Here is a 13,187-nt window from a genome sequence, read left to right on the forward strand (position 1 = left end):
AGAATCTCTATAAAAATATCATGTTGAGCACAGAAGAACACAATTGAAAGATTCAAACACAGATGCCAGAAATTGCTTCCTGAATTTTTTATAGCGGATTTATACCAGAAAAATGTGCACATACACACACACGTACACACAAACACACACGAGAGAGAGAACACACATGTGAGAGAGACTGAAGGACACAGCTTCCACTGGTGTATCTTTGTTGCTGTTGTTTTGTTTAGAGATAGGTTCTCTTGCTGTTGCCCAGGCTGGAGTACAGTGGCACTATCATATCTCACTACATCAGCCTCGATCCTGGGCTCCTTGTCTCTACAATCCTCCCATCTCAGCTTCCAGAGTAACTGTGACTACAGGTGTGCACCAACACACTGGGCTTTTTTTTTTTTTTTTTTTTTTTTTTAAGAGATGTGGTCTGGCTGTGTTGCCCAGGCTGGTCACAAACTCCTGACCTCAAGCAATCCTCTATACTTGGCCTCCCAAAGTGCTGGGATTACGGGCATAAACCGGCATGCCCTGCCAACCACCAGTGTATCTTAATCCATCATACCCCACAGCCTGACTTTCTCTGTTGGAGATCACTCCTTATTTAAAAATAAGGAAGACACCAAAATATTGTTTTTTAAACAAGGTTATAATTTTAGTTCAAATCTGAGGAAACCTTTCTTCTTGTACATTAACATTATGCTTCCCATCTAGTGAATACTTTGACACACGAAACCCTTTAGGGAGCCAGGGTCTACACCCTGGAGGAGGTGGTGACAGCCAGCCCTGCACTCTTACCCCCAGTTGCTTTGAGCTTGATGGTCATGAGTTCTTCAGAAACCTTGCCCTTTTTGATAGCTTGTGCATTGAGAGGACATCCAGACAAGCTGTGAAAATAGAAATTGTACTAATGTATGACATGTATATTATTTCTTATAAACATTAAGATGTTTTATTCACAACCTACTATTCGTGTTTTTGCTGCCGATTAATTACATTATAACCCATAGTCTCTTTGTAGAGAGTAATGAATACACACCCATTAAAGCAAAGGCAAAATGCCCTCAAATAATGTAAAATGTTTTGCTTTCTTTCCTTAAATCAAGGTACAAATAGTTAGTGCTGACACACAATTATTATTTAATTTATTTTGTTAAATTGCTATTCATCTGCATTTAAGTATGTTCTTTTGTTTAGTAGTGGTTACTTTATTTTCTGTAAATGTGAAATTGTACATGCATATTATGAATAAGAATTGTTCCCAATTAGTCAAAATTCCATGAGTAATAAAGCAGAATCTAGTTCTTCCTGCCTTTATGTAAAATGTTCCTTGATCTTTGTAGAATTACTCAAATTAATCCAAGCCAAAATAAAGCCCTATCCCACGCCCCCATGGCAAATTCAGTTTGGTTATGGGAAAGTTTTTATTTTTTTTCTTTAACTTTTACAACATTTTTCATTAAAAAAAAATCTCTACCCTGGAAGGAGAATAAGAGGAGCCGCCACAAGTGTATTCAGAGGCAGTCACTGCAGAGGCAGTCTACTACACTGCAGTGGTGTTTCTAACCCTTTCCATTTAGCAGTGGCACTCTTCAGCAGGGTTTCTTTCCCTTAATGTCATCTGTTTTATTTAAATTGCACCAGCATGATAAATGACAACATTGAAGAAAACTTGCTTTTCATCATTTATGATCAGATAATTTTGTTGTTCTATCCAGCCATTAATTCTTTTGCAATCTTGCTGTGTTTTCGTAGAAACAATTTTTAGATCAAAATAGTGATGCTCATAATCAGTCATTTAAAGTCTTTTTTTCTGCAGAAAGTTGGTTACAACTCATCTGTAAAGCAATCATTTCACCCTGAAGCTTGGGACATTTGGCAGAGTGAAAGAAAATATTTCTGAAGCAAAGCCCTTAAAAAATGTGTGCTTAATTACTGTAGTTTTTCAAGAATACTAATTATTCTACACTGAGTCTATGAAATATGAAAAATAATAGACATATGCTATTACATATATAGAAAAGGGTATGCAGTTTGCCTAATTTGATAAGCTATACATCTGTTTTACGGGGAGTTTGCACGTCTGTCTTGTTTTATGTCACATATTGAATTCTGAGAAAATAATCATGAATATTTATTTGGCAAACTGGATATTCAAAGGTGACCTTTAGTAAGTCCATTTGTAACATAATGGATATTAATATCTCATTAGAACTTCTCTGATCCTCACCCTTAAAGGATCTACTCTGTTCAGACAACATGCCGGAAAACTTTCAGGGTGACACAGTGTTGTGGAAAAGTTAATGAAGCTTCCATCAATAATTACATGACTTAGAAGCAAAGAATATAGTTATGAAAGAGAGGCTTTGCTTCCAAAATGCCACTTGATTTTGTATCTTCCAATGTAGAGTTTTCATATCTTCCAGAATGTAAAATGAATCTTAAATTTAAAAAAAAATGGGCAGGAAAAGCATTTTAAAAGTTCTTTTTCCTTTTGAAGGCAGATGTTAAGAGGCTGAGGTATTTGGCTCCATATTAGAACGGCAGAAAAAAAATGTGCCTTCTATGGTTTTGACCAAAATTACCATTCTATTATGACATAGTGAGGGTTTTTTTTTTTTTTTTTTTTTTTTTTTGAGGTAGAGTCTCACTAAGTCACCCACGCTGAAGTGCACTGGTACAATTTGGCTCACTGCAACCTCCACCTCCTGGGCTCAAGCAATTCTCCTGCCTCAGCCTCCTGAGTAGCTGGGATCATAGGTGCGCACCACCACACCTGGCTAATTTTTGTATTTTTGGTAGAGACAGGGTCTCACCATATTGGCCAGGCTGGACTCAAACTCCTGACGGCAAGTGATCTGCCTGCCTTGGCCTCCCAAAGTGCTGGGATTACAGGCGTGAGCCACGGTGCCCAGCTGCAATTTTAAATTATATCTTCCTCTGCCTTCTTAAAGCAAAATAGCAGGTGATACAATGTATGTCGTGAACATAATTGCTTACAATATATTAATAAGCTTCAATAAAATCACAAAGATATGGCGTAGCACTAAATGAGTTCTATCAATCACAGGACTTCTGATTTTAAAGCTAAAAATATCCATAATTGTGTGTGTGTGTGTCAGTGTGTGTGTGTTTTAACATATCAGTTATCTTCTCAGATTGCTATTTTTTTCAAAGGAAATATTTTGTCATATAGAGATTTAAAGCAAGGTTTGAAAGTAGTTATTATATAAATATAATATGGATATAGTGTGTGGGTCAAATTGTTCTTAACCATCCTACAAAGTGTGTTTTGTAATTATTCCCATTTTGGTTGAGAAAATGTCTATGCACTGGTGCCTGTGACACCTCAGCTTGGTGCCTGGCCCATGGTGAGGACCCACCATTAAACCTTAGGGGAAGCAGGATGACACTGGCTCTAGCATGCCAACCTGTATTCAAAGCAATTCCATAACTTTCTTGTGCTTGTTTCATCTTCTGTTAACTGAGGATAATTATAATACCTGTAGTTCACAGGGTTTTGTAAAGGTTTAAAGGAATAAACCATGCAAGCCACTTCTAACAGTGCTGTCTATGGGCGAGAACCCCAAATACGTGTCAGCTATTTTTAGGTAACAAGTGATAGGAAAGAATACGAACAACCTCAGAGATTTCAGAACCAAACTTGTAACATATAAAAGCCAGTTGTGAGTTATATTCCAAGTCATATAAGTCATCCTGCATATATACACATAGGCTTAATATTATCTTCACAAACAGGAAAGGCGATCATCTGTGTTGAACCCCTACTGTGTGCCAGGCGTAAGCCAGGTGTTTTGCGATATTGTTCCATTAAATTCTATACATAGGCCTGGCACAGTGGCTCGTGCCTGTAATCCCAGCACTTTGGGAGGCCAAAGTGGGCGGATCATTTGAGTTCAGGAGTTTGAGAGCAGCCTGACCAACATGGTGAAACTCCGCCTCTACTAAAAATACAAAAAATTAAATGGGTATGGTGGTCCCAGCTACTTGGGAGGCTGAGATAGGAGAATTGCTTGAACCTGGGAGGCGGAAGTTGTAGTGAGCTGAGATAGCACCACTGCACTCCAGCCTGGGTGAGAGTGAGATTCCGTCTCAAAAAAAAAAAAAAAAAAAAAAAATTATATGCACAGAAAAGAGAGTTTTCCACCTTAAAGAGAATACCCCACATTAAATACAGTCTCTTAAATATTTGAAATCACAAGAGAAATTCAATTCCATTAAATTCTACACATAGAAAAGAAAGAGTATTCCACCTTAAAGAGAATACCCCAAATTAAATCCAATTTCTTAAATATTTTAAATTGCAAGAGAACTTTTGAGTCAAGAATGCTGAAATCTGAATTACCTTTGTCTACATTCTTCACTGCTTTCCATCTCCTAGAAAATAAAGCCTTGGAGGCTGAGTGCGGTGGCTCATGCCTGTAATCCCAACATTTTGGGAGGCCAAGGTGGGCAGATCACCTGAGGTCAGGAGTTCGAGACCAGCCTGGCCAACATGGCAAAACCCCACCTCTACTAAAAATTAAAAAATTAGCCTGGTGTGGTGGTGTGCACCTGTAGTCCCAGCCACTCAGAAGGCTGAGGCAGAAGAATCATTGAACTGGGGAGGCAGAGGTTGCAGTGAGCCGAGATTGAGCCACTGCACTCCAGCATGGGTGACAGAGTGAGATTCTGTTTCAAAAAAAAAAAAAAAAGGAAAATGAAAAAAAGAAAGAAAGAAAATAGTACCTTGGCGTTAATATTGCAGCCTATATTTTTGAAATCAGAATTTTGTTTCTCTCATTACGAAATACATAATATGTAAACAGCTACCTACGATGTGTATTTGCAGTTTAAAGGATATTCTTTTTTTAGAGATGGGGTCTTGTTCTACCACCAGGCTTGAGTGCAGGGGAGCAATCATAGCTCACTGCAGCCTCAAACTCCCAGGCTCAAGCAATCGTCCTGCCTCAGCCTCCTGAGTAGCTGGGACCACAAGCATGTACCACCACCAATAAGCACTACTTATTTCCCCACTCCACTGTTAGTGGGCACCAAGGCTGTTTCCAGCGTGGAGTTAGTAGAGCAGCACTGCTCAGATGTGGTCAGACAGACCTCCAGGTTCTCATAGGCAGAGATCCTCTGGGCATAAGTCTGGCTGTGTGCTGGGGCAAGTGCATAGTTCAGTTTTCAACTTGAGTCTTTAAAGACAATTTGCTTCTTAAAGTGGCACTACCAGTTGCTCTGCCACCCACAGAGTGTGGGAGTATCTGTTGCTCCACATCCTCACCAAGCCTTGGCATCATCATTTAAAACTTCTCCACTATTTTTAAAGATAACTTCATTATTGCTAACTGAGGGATGTGCTCACCACAGTACAGCATTAATATTTCATTAGCAATATCAATATTGATATTACTGAGGTCATTACAAGGAAGTCAAGCTACCGTACAGTGAATGTGCCATTAGGCACACTTGATTTGTGAGTGAAGTTCCTGAATATGAAATAATAATTCAAACTCAGAATAAAATAATGTGTGCTATTGTAGACATAGGTCTACATTTGAAAACCATCAAAAAATAAAGCACTTGAAAAAGTCAAGTTTTCTCCATAAACAGGTTTTACTGAATATTTAAACACCTTCAAACAAGCAATTCCTGGAAAATAAAAAAAGGCTTTATTCTCTGATATCATCCATATATATCTTTAGAACTGAGCAAAATCTCAAAAAGCCCCAATTTTGCTCAATGTTTACACTGCTCATATACAAAACATCAATGGTTTCCTAAAGCTTCATTGGATTTTAAACCAGCATCATGTACAGTGGCCCAAAAGATGAGACAGGACCCCACTGATGGCAGAAATATGTAGGGAAGCTTCTAATCTTTTCCTTTAGGTGGAATGTGAACCAAAAAGCTGGACAAAGATTACTATTGCCCAACAAAGGGCTTGGTTGAATACGTGACACTCGGTGGTAAAGGAATTCAGTCACTGGGAACTACAAAAGGGTTTCCATATCTCCTGTATCCTGCTGCTCACTTTGCAGTCACTGTGGCATTTTCTTTCTGGCTGCTGCGGATGAGTCACACCCTCCCAGTAGCAAAGTAACTACAATTTTGGCCCCAAATTGAGCCAGTCCATAAGACAGGGGGAATTCTATAAATACATAAAGTGAAAGTTTGCAATTATATAACATAATAGAAGAGATATCACGACTTGGAACTGAAGTAAACCATTAAATGACTGAACCATTAAGAAATAGCAGCCTAAGCAATATTTTAGAATACAAATAAAACCAACTCTACATTTTCTAGAGCACTTGAAAACTGTGTAGTAATTTTAAGAAATAGAGAAAATAACATTTTTCATTCTTCATGCTCATCCAATATCTATATAACAAGACTTCATGTTATGATATCTCAACTGTTACAGTGAACAACCTTTAGGGGGTTGTTCACAACCCTCTCCCCAAGGCAGCCTAGGTGACACACTACTAGGTGATCACAACACTACAACAAAAAGACAGAAAACTCATGTTACCTTCGGTGAGTGACAAAAACATTATTTACATGGCCCAGCCCATTGCAGCCTGGCAAGGGACAATGTGGTAGCTCTTGCTTGTTCAGTTTCCAGGAAAGGGAGGCTCCATTGAGAGGATTCTCCTTCTGTCTCTTGGCAGCCAGAGGACAGCCAGAAGCTGTGCGGTGTGACGTGTATTTACCTGATATGTGACCTTGGCCATCACAACCTATCACAGGACATCTAGAGAGAAAGCAGAGACATTACCAGCCGGGAAGAAGGCAGTGATAGTCCTATGCTCTCCAGAGAACAAGCCATGCAATTATAGAGTTTTAATAAAAGATGCCAACATAACTAGCAAAACAGCATTGCATAAGCAGGCTCTGAGCTACGCGATTTTCACGTACTATCTCACTTAATATTCACTACGATCTACTGGGTAGAGAGTATTATTTTCCCATTTTGCAGATGAGGAATAACGAGGCTTAGAGAGCTCAGGTAACTTGCCGCCCATTTTATAAGAAGTAGAGCCAAGTTCATGCCCACACTTTTTAGGTCTAGAGCCAATCACATAAAGACTATGTTATGTTGCTTCCAAGGACCAAAGGTATAACACGTTAACTGTCTTGACAGATGCTACATAGCACATTACTCATAGAATTGGAATTTAGGTTTCTAAATGTTTAAATATTGCATTTAGAACTGTTGTTGAGAAAACAACTTAAATTTCTATGTGTATATCTGCATATATCATCCATGACCTTCCTTAGAGGAAGGAATTCAATTTAGATATAATTTCTCTTTAAGCAAAATTAAAGTTTCAGGGGAAAAATGCTGCCATATTTATTAGTGTATAGCACTTCCACAATACTACTTTCCTTTAAAACAATTGAGAAATGTGTGAAACTGTTTTTGTTTAAAAAAATCTTTTGCATTATCAAAGAGCTGTGGAAATGTAGCTATAAACTGGAAACTTTTCTCAAACCACCAAATAGTTCGACTCTTGCTTATATTTAACAGGGCACACCTTCCCGGAAAGTCAATCTATGTTCAATTGTATCCCAACCAAGGTCCCTCCCATTTTGCCAGCAAGAGACAGCTGACCCCCGTGTCTCAACTGTTGCACTTACTTCAGTTCAGGGTCTTCTTTTTCTTCCTTGGTAGGGGTCATTTTGACACCACCTTTCCTTGCACGAGGGCATCCGGACAAGCTGAAATAGGGACCCGACAAAGAACAAAATAAAATTATGTGATCTCTCTGACTGCTGCCGACAAGTTCATTTCCACATCTCAGAAATAGGATTAATCCTACCTCCTGTGGGAAGCATAGTTTCCAGTCACGTGCCCCGAGCCATCGCAGCCTGGGGTTGGACACCTGGAAGGCACAGGAAGAGAGCATGGGCCAAGAGGTTGTAGTGGAGGGAGCGGGGGTCACACCCCAATTATTTAGGTTCTTTGGTAATCACATTAATGTTCCAAGTCTCTGCAGTTCACATGGAGGGAGGCGGGGTCACACAGCCAAATATAACTAAAAACAATGAGCTGCTTTTTGTGTGAGACTGTTTTTGCTTAAATATAATTATGTTTTGGTTAATAATCAATTTAAATATCTTTTAGGATATATGACTACTGAGTGACAATGGATTAGTTGTTATTTATTGTACATTCTTTTTTTTAAACCTCATATAGAAGGGACTTGAATCAGTCCACAACCTTTTGCTGGACTTCTGTCTATATCATGCAAAGCTCTTACCTTTTATGTAAAAAGAAAAGTTTTCCAAATTATTATTATTATTATTGAGATGGAGTCTTGCTCTGTGGCCAGGCTGCAGTGCAATGCTGCGATCTTGGCTCACCACAATCTCCAACTCCCAGGTTCAAGTGATTCTCCTGCCTCAGCCTCCCAAATAGCTGGGATTACAGGCACACACCACCACACCCAGCTAATTTTTGTATTTTTAGTAGAGACAGGGTTTCACCATGTTGGCTAGGCTGATTTCAAACTCCTGACCTCAGGTGATCTGCTCATCTCGACCTCCCAAAGTGCTGGGATTACAGGCATGAGCCGCTATGCCCGGCCTCCAAATGATTTTTATGAATAATTTATTTTCTCTGATATGCTGTGCCACTATGATAATACATTGATTTCAGATGAACAACAGTGATACATGTGAAGTGCAGAGACTTGGAACGTTTATGGGATTACCAAAGAACCTCAGTAATTTGCACCTGGTCTGTCCTGCCTCATGGCCCAAGTTAAACAGTCTTTGGGGAAAATCCATCAATAACTACATCAACAATCAACCATTAAATCTGGAATGAGAAAAGTGAAAAACGACAGGGAATCCAATTTCTACTAGGAATGCTGATTAGGAATAGGTTTCAAAATATTCTTAAATATAAAAGTTTATGTAGACTTTCACCTTTTTGTTGTCTTTTTTAGAAAATCCCAAATACAAACAAAAACTAGAGGCCATCACAAAATATTTGCTTTTCTGAATGCACACTGTGGTTCAGATCAAAAGTTCCATTTGAGAAAAACGATAATCCAAAGAAAAATGTGTTTACTATCCCTTTTCTTCAATTCAATTCCCCTGAACTTTCACAGAATTCATTTATATTCAAGTCTGCGTCAGAAAATAGGGAATAAATGCCTTTTTTTTTTTTTTTTCAAATGTAATATAAAATGAGCATGCATCTCTTCCGGCTAACCAGAGCAACCTACATTGAGTCTTTTATCAACCATTTAAAGACATAATATGTATCCTCCATAATAAGAAAGTTTTACATGCTGGTCTTTCTCTATTAACATTTTTTAGTAAAAAAGTGGTTTTATAGCATATTGATATGGAAATATCTGTGCTGAATAACAGCTTTTGGGCATTCCCCATGAATATCTGTTTTTTTTTTTTTTTTTTTTTTTTGAGACGGAGTCTTGCTCTGCCACCCAGGCTGGAGTGCAGTGGCCAGATCTCAGCTCACTGCAAGCTCCGCCTCCCGGGTTTACGCCATTCTCCTGCCTCAGCCTCCCGAGTAGCTGGGACTACAGGCGCCCGCCACCTCGCCCGGCTAGTTTTTTGTATTTTTTTTAGTAGAGACGGGGTTTCACCGTGTTAGCCAGGATGGTCTCGATCTCCTGACCTCGTGATCCGCCTGCCTCGGCCTCCCAAAGTGCTGGGATTACAGGCTTGAGCCACCGTGCCCGGCCTCCCCATGAATATCTAAACAAGAAGTCAATAAAATGTCTCTTTGATTTTTCTTGCATGGAAGAAATTTTCTTGTATGGAAAAAATATATCTATGGAAAAAAACCAAAGACATTACTTATTAGAAAGCTGCATAAAATATTAAATAATGAGTATTGCTATAGGATGTCTAAATTTACATATTTTCAGTGTATTATCGACATTTTTCTAGAAGTTAGTTTTAGAGAAAATATTTAAGAGACCCAATAGCTATAATTAAGATGTGGCAATGTAGAAATTTAGAGCTGATTCAGTAGGATATTTTGGTACATCTCACTCTTCAGTCTGTTAATTATTAGTCTCTACTTACTACTTATATTTTAGTCTAGAAAACTGCAAGTCAATAAAATGACTTCTAAAATCCACACTGACACAGTAAATTGTACTTTACACCGAAAATGAGAAAAGTGGCCAGGCACGGTGGCTCACGTAATCCTAGCAGTTTGGGAGGCTGAGGCAGGCAGATCACCTGGGGTCAGGAGTCCGAGGCCAGCCTGGCCAACATGGTGAAACCCTGTCTCTACTAAAGATACAAAAAGTACTCGGGTGTGGTGGTCGCATGCCTGTCATCCCAGCTACTCAGGAGGCTGAGACAAGCAATCGCTTGAACCTGGGAGGCAGAGGTTGCAGTGAGCCGAAGACTGTGTCATTGCACTCCTGCCTGGGTACCTGGGCAACAAGACCGAAACTCCATCTCAAAAAAAAAGAAAAAAGAAAGAAAATGAGAAAAGCATATTTCATAGTTTCTTTTACTATCTTTGGTACTAAGATTCCAAATTTTCATATCTGTCCATTATCACATCTTCTTTCCTAAACTTAGTTTTTAAAATTTTTAGATAAAAATATTTTAAACAACTTGAAAAACTGAAAGACTAACAAAACACTAAGAAAATATAATACGTCAAATGTTACATGTTTTTTAGACACCAAACGCTGATGCTGCTACCTATGTATATTGTTTTACCAGTAGATGTAATAACACTCATATTTTCTAATGCTTTATTATTTGTAAAAAAATTAATTAGTTTTGTTTAATCCTATTTCTTTATCTTTTAAAATTTATGCCCTATCATATTTCTAAGGAGGTAAAATGTAGATTATAAATGTTTATTGTTCTATATGTAATGTAATAAGATATGAAAATAAACAAATAAGAACTTTGTATTAAAAGAAGATGAGCAGGAAAAATGAAATCACTAAGTAAAAGTTAATATACATGTGACTTTGAGATCTTGTAGATGAGGCAGGAATGAACCCAAACTGTTTTTGGCACCCAAAGTGAAAGGCAGTTGTATGAATCAAAATACTCAGCAGGTTAAGAATTATGCAATTTCCTTAACATTAAATGGCAGGTATGCTTTGTGACACCTTCACAGGTCTGATTTAATACATAGATTCTGAAATTTACAGAAAAAAGTATTGTGTTTATTACATCACTCTTTTAAAAAATATTATACAATACAAAGCTCCCAAAGCAAGCAAATTAACTAAATTAAATTACAGTGATTTTGTTTCAGTCATCCCAGCGCTTTAGTGAGAAAGTGCATTTGCTGTGATCTCAGCAGGCAGGACATACTGCTTGTTGCTGATCACTTGGGCAATGAATGGGCATTGAACGAGAGGGTCCTACCGTGTGGACGAAGGGCAAGCCGGCCACGCTTCCCGCACTTACTTAAGCTCCTGGGAGTTGGCAGCCATGAGGGATTTTAGAGTCTTATCTGCTAAAGGACATCCAGAAACACTAGAGAGGGATGAGGAAAAAAACACAACACAACACTGACATATACAAATCTGAGTCAAATGGCGTTCTGAGTAGTGAACATAAGTTAAATTATTGGTGACTGGGGATTGGGAAAAAAAAATAACTGGCTTTGAATCTGGCTTTTCTTTTCTCACCAGTCTGGGCTGGTGGCACTTCAACTGTTTCTCATAGACTCAGAGTTTCTGTTTATCAAATGAATGACTTCAGCCCAATGAGACTCCCCAGCTCTAACGCTCAGGATGCAATGATCACCCACACACAGAGTCCGTTCCTGCTGCACAACCAGGTGATGGTGCTTTTCCAAAGGGAAGACAAATCCCATCAATGGAGATAGTAGGTGGAAAGATTAAAGCAGCCCCTCTGCACTGTTTAATCTCTCGAATGCCTCAATTTGTTATTTGCCCAGGGTTGAGGGTATTACTTTCCCTAGGGCAAATGGTCTATTTGAGTCACGCTGTTGTATTTATTCCTCATTCCACATGAGTCCTCAAGCCACACAGAACCGAAGCCTGACATGAACTCAACTTTTCACTTATAACCTGGAGTACAGGATCAGAAAACCATTTTGATCAAGAATCATGATTTTTAGATCACATAATTTTATTTCTGACAAACCAAATAAACCAAAAACCCAACCAACTCACTCTCCATTTCCTGCTTCAGATAATACACAGCTAGAAAGGGTGAGAATAAGTATTTAAAATAGAACAAGACCATGAAAATCTGACTGCACATGAAGTCATCGGGTACCTGCGATGAGACGCATAGTTTCCTGTCACGTGGCCACTTCCATCACATCCTGGTGTTGGACAGCTGAGTCAATAGAAAATACATCATTAGAGACAAGCGCATTTCACAGGTTAATTTCCTCTGCCCAGTAGATTATGGAGGAGGTAGCTTCTCTGTGGCAGATAAGTTAACACAGTATAGGACATGCAGAAGCTAGTGTATCAAGGATTTATATTATATAAGAACCAGTGGACTACCTAAAAGAAAACTAAAAATCATAGCATGATGAGTTACTTCCTTAAGTATCTGTTTCAACATCACATTCGATTATTTGATTCCATTGATGTGGGAAAGTGATGTCCTAGTGATGTTGTGAGTTAGCAATCAAAGATGTTTCAATTCATTTGAAAAATATATATGTTGCTGGGTGTGGTGGCTCACGCCTATAATCCCAGCACTTTGGGAGGTGGAGGCAGGTGGATCACCTGAGGTCGGGAGTTCGAGACCAGCCTGACCAACATGAATAAACCCCGTCTCTTCTGAAAATACAAAATTAGTCAGGTGCGGTGGCGCATGCCTGTAATCCCAGCTACTAGGAGGCTGAGGCAAGAGAATCGCTTGAACTCGGGAGGCGGACACTGTGGTGAGCCGAGATCGCACCACTGCACTCCAGCCTAGGCAACAAGAGTGAAACTCTGTCTAAAAAAAAAAAAAGAAAAAAAAAAAAAAAAGAAAAAAAAGAAAAGAAAAAGAAAAACACATATGTTATAAAAAATAAATATTAGAAACCCACGTTTTACTATGATACCAGCACCAATTGTATGACATATTCCAGAAAGAAATTTTTGTGAGTTTTTAAGAGCAAGGCAGCCTAGTAACTTTATAAACATTTTAGAAAACACTGAAAACCTTTGACTAAAATGTAAACTGATATTTTAGGT

At 38.7% G+C, this 13,187-nt stretch overlaps 1 protein-coding gene across 46 annotated transcripts in view; it reads right to left on the reverse strand.

Annotated features, from left to right (window-relative positions):
• The window catches only part of ST18 (ST18 C2H2C-type zinc finger transcription factor), a 312,735-nt gene that overhangs the window by 14,709 nt on the left and 284,839 nt on the right, over positions 1-13,187 (reverse strand). For all 46 annotated transcript variants that reach the window (XM_026456244.1, XM_026456232.1, XM_026456243.1 and 43 more), the window contains 6 exons: positions 12,268-12,330; positions 11,428-11,496; positions 7,824-7,886; positions 7,642-7,722; positions 6,533-6,754; positions 790-878 (listed from right to left, as the gene is read on the reverse strand). In XM_026456244.1, coding sequence (XP_026312029.1) covers positions 790-878; positions 6,533-6,754; positions 7,642-7,722; positions 7,824-7,886; positions 11,428-11,496; positions 12,268-12,330 — 587 coding nt within the window. The remainder of the gene's footprint in view (positions 1-789; positions 879-6,532; positions 6,755-7,641; positions 7,723-7,823; positions 7,887-11,427; positions 11,497-12,267; positions 12,331-13,187) is intronic.

Source organism: Piliocolobus tephrosceles, chromosome 7 (genome assembly GCF_002776525.5).
Source record: "Piliocolobus tephrosceles isolate RC106 chromosome 7, ASM277652v3, whole genome shotgun sequence".
NCBI classification, from domain to species: domain Eukaryota; kingdom Metazoa; phylum Chordata; class Mammalia; order Primates; family Cercopithecidae; genus Piliocolobus; species Piliocolobus tephrosceles.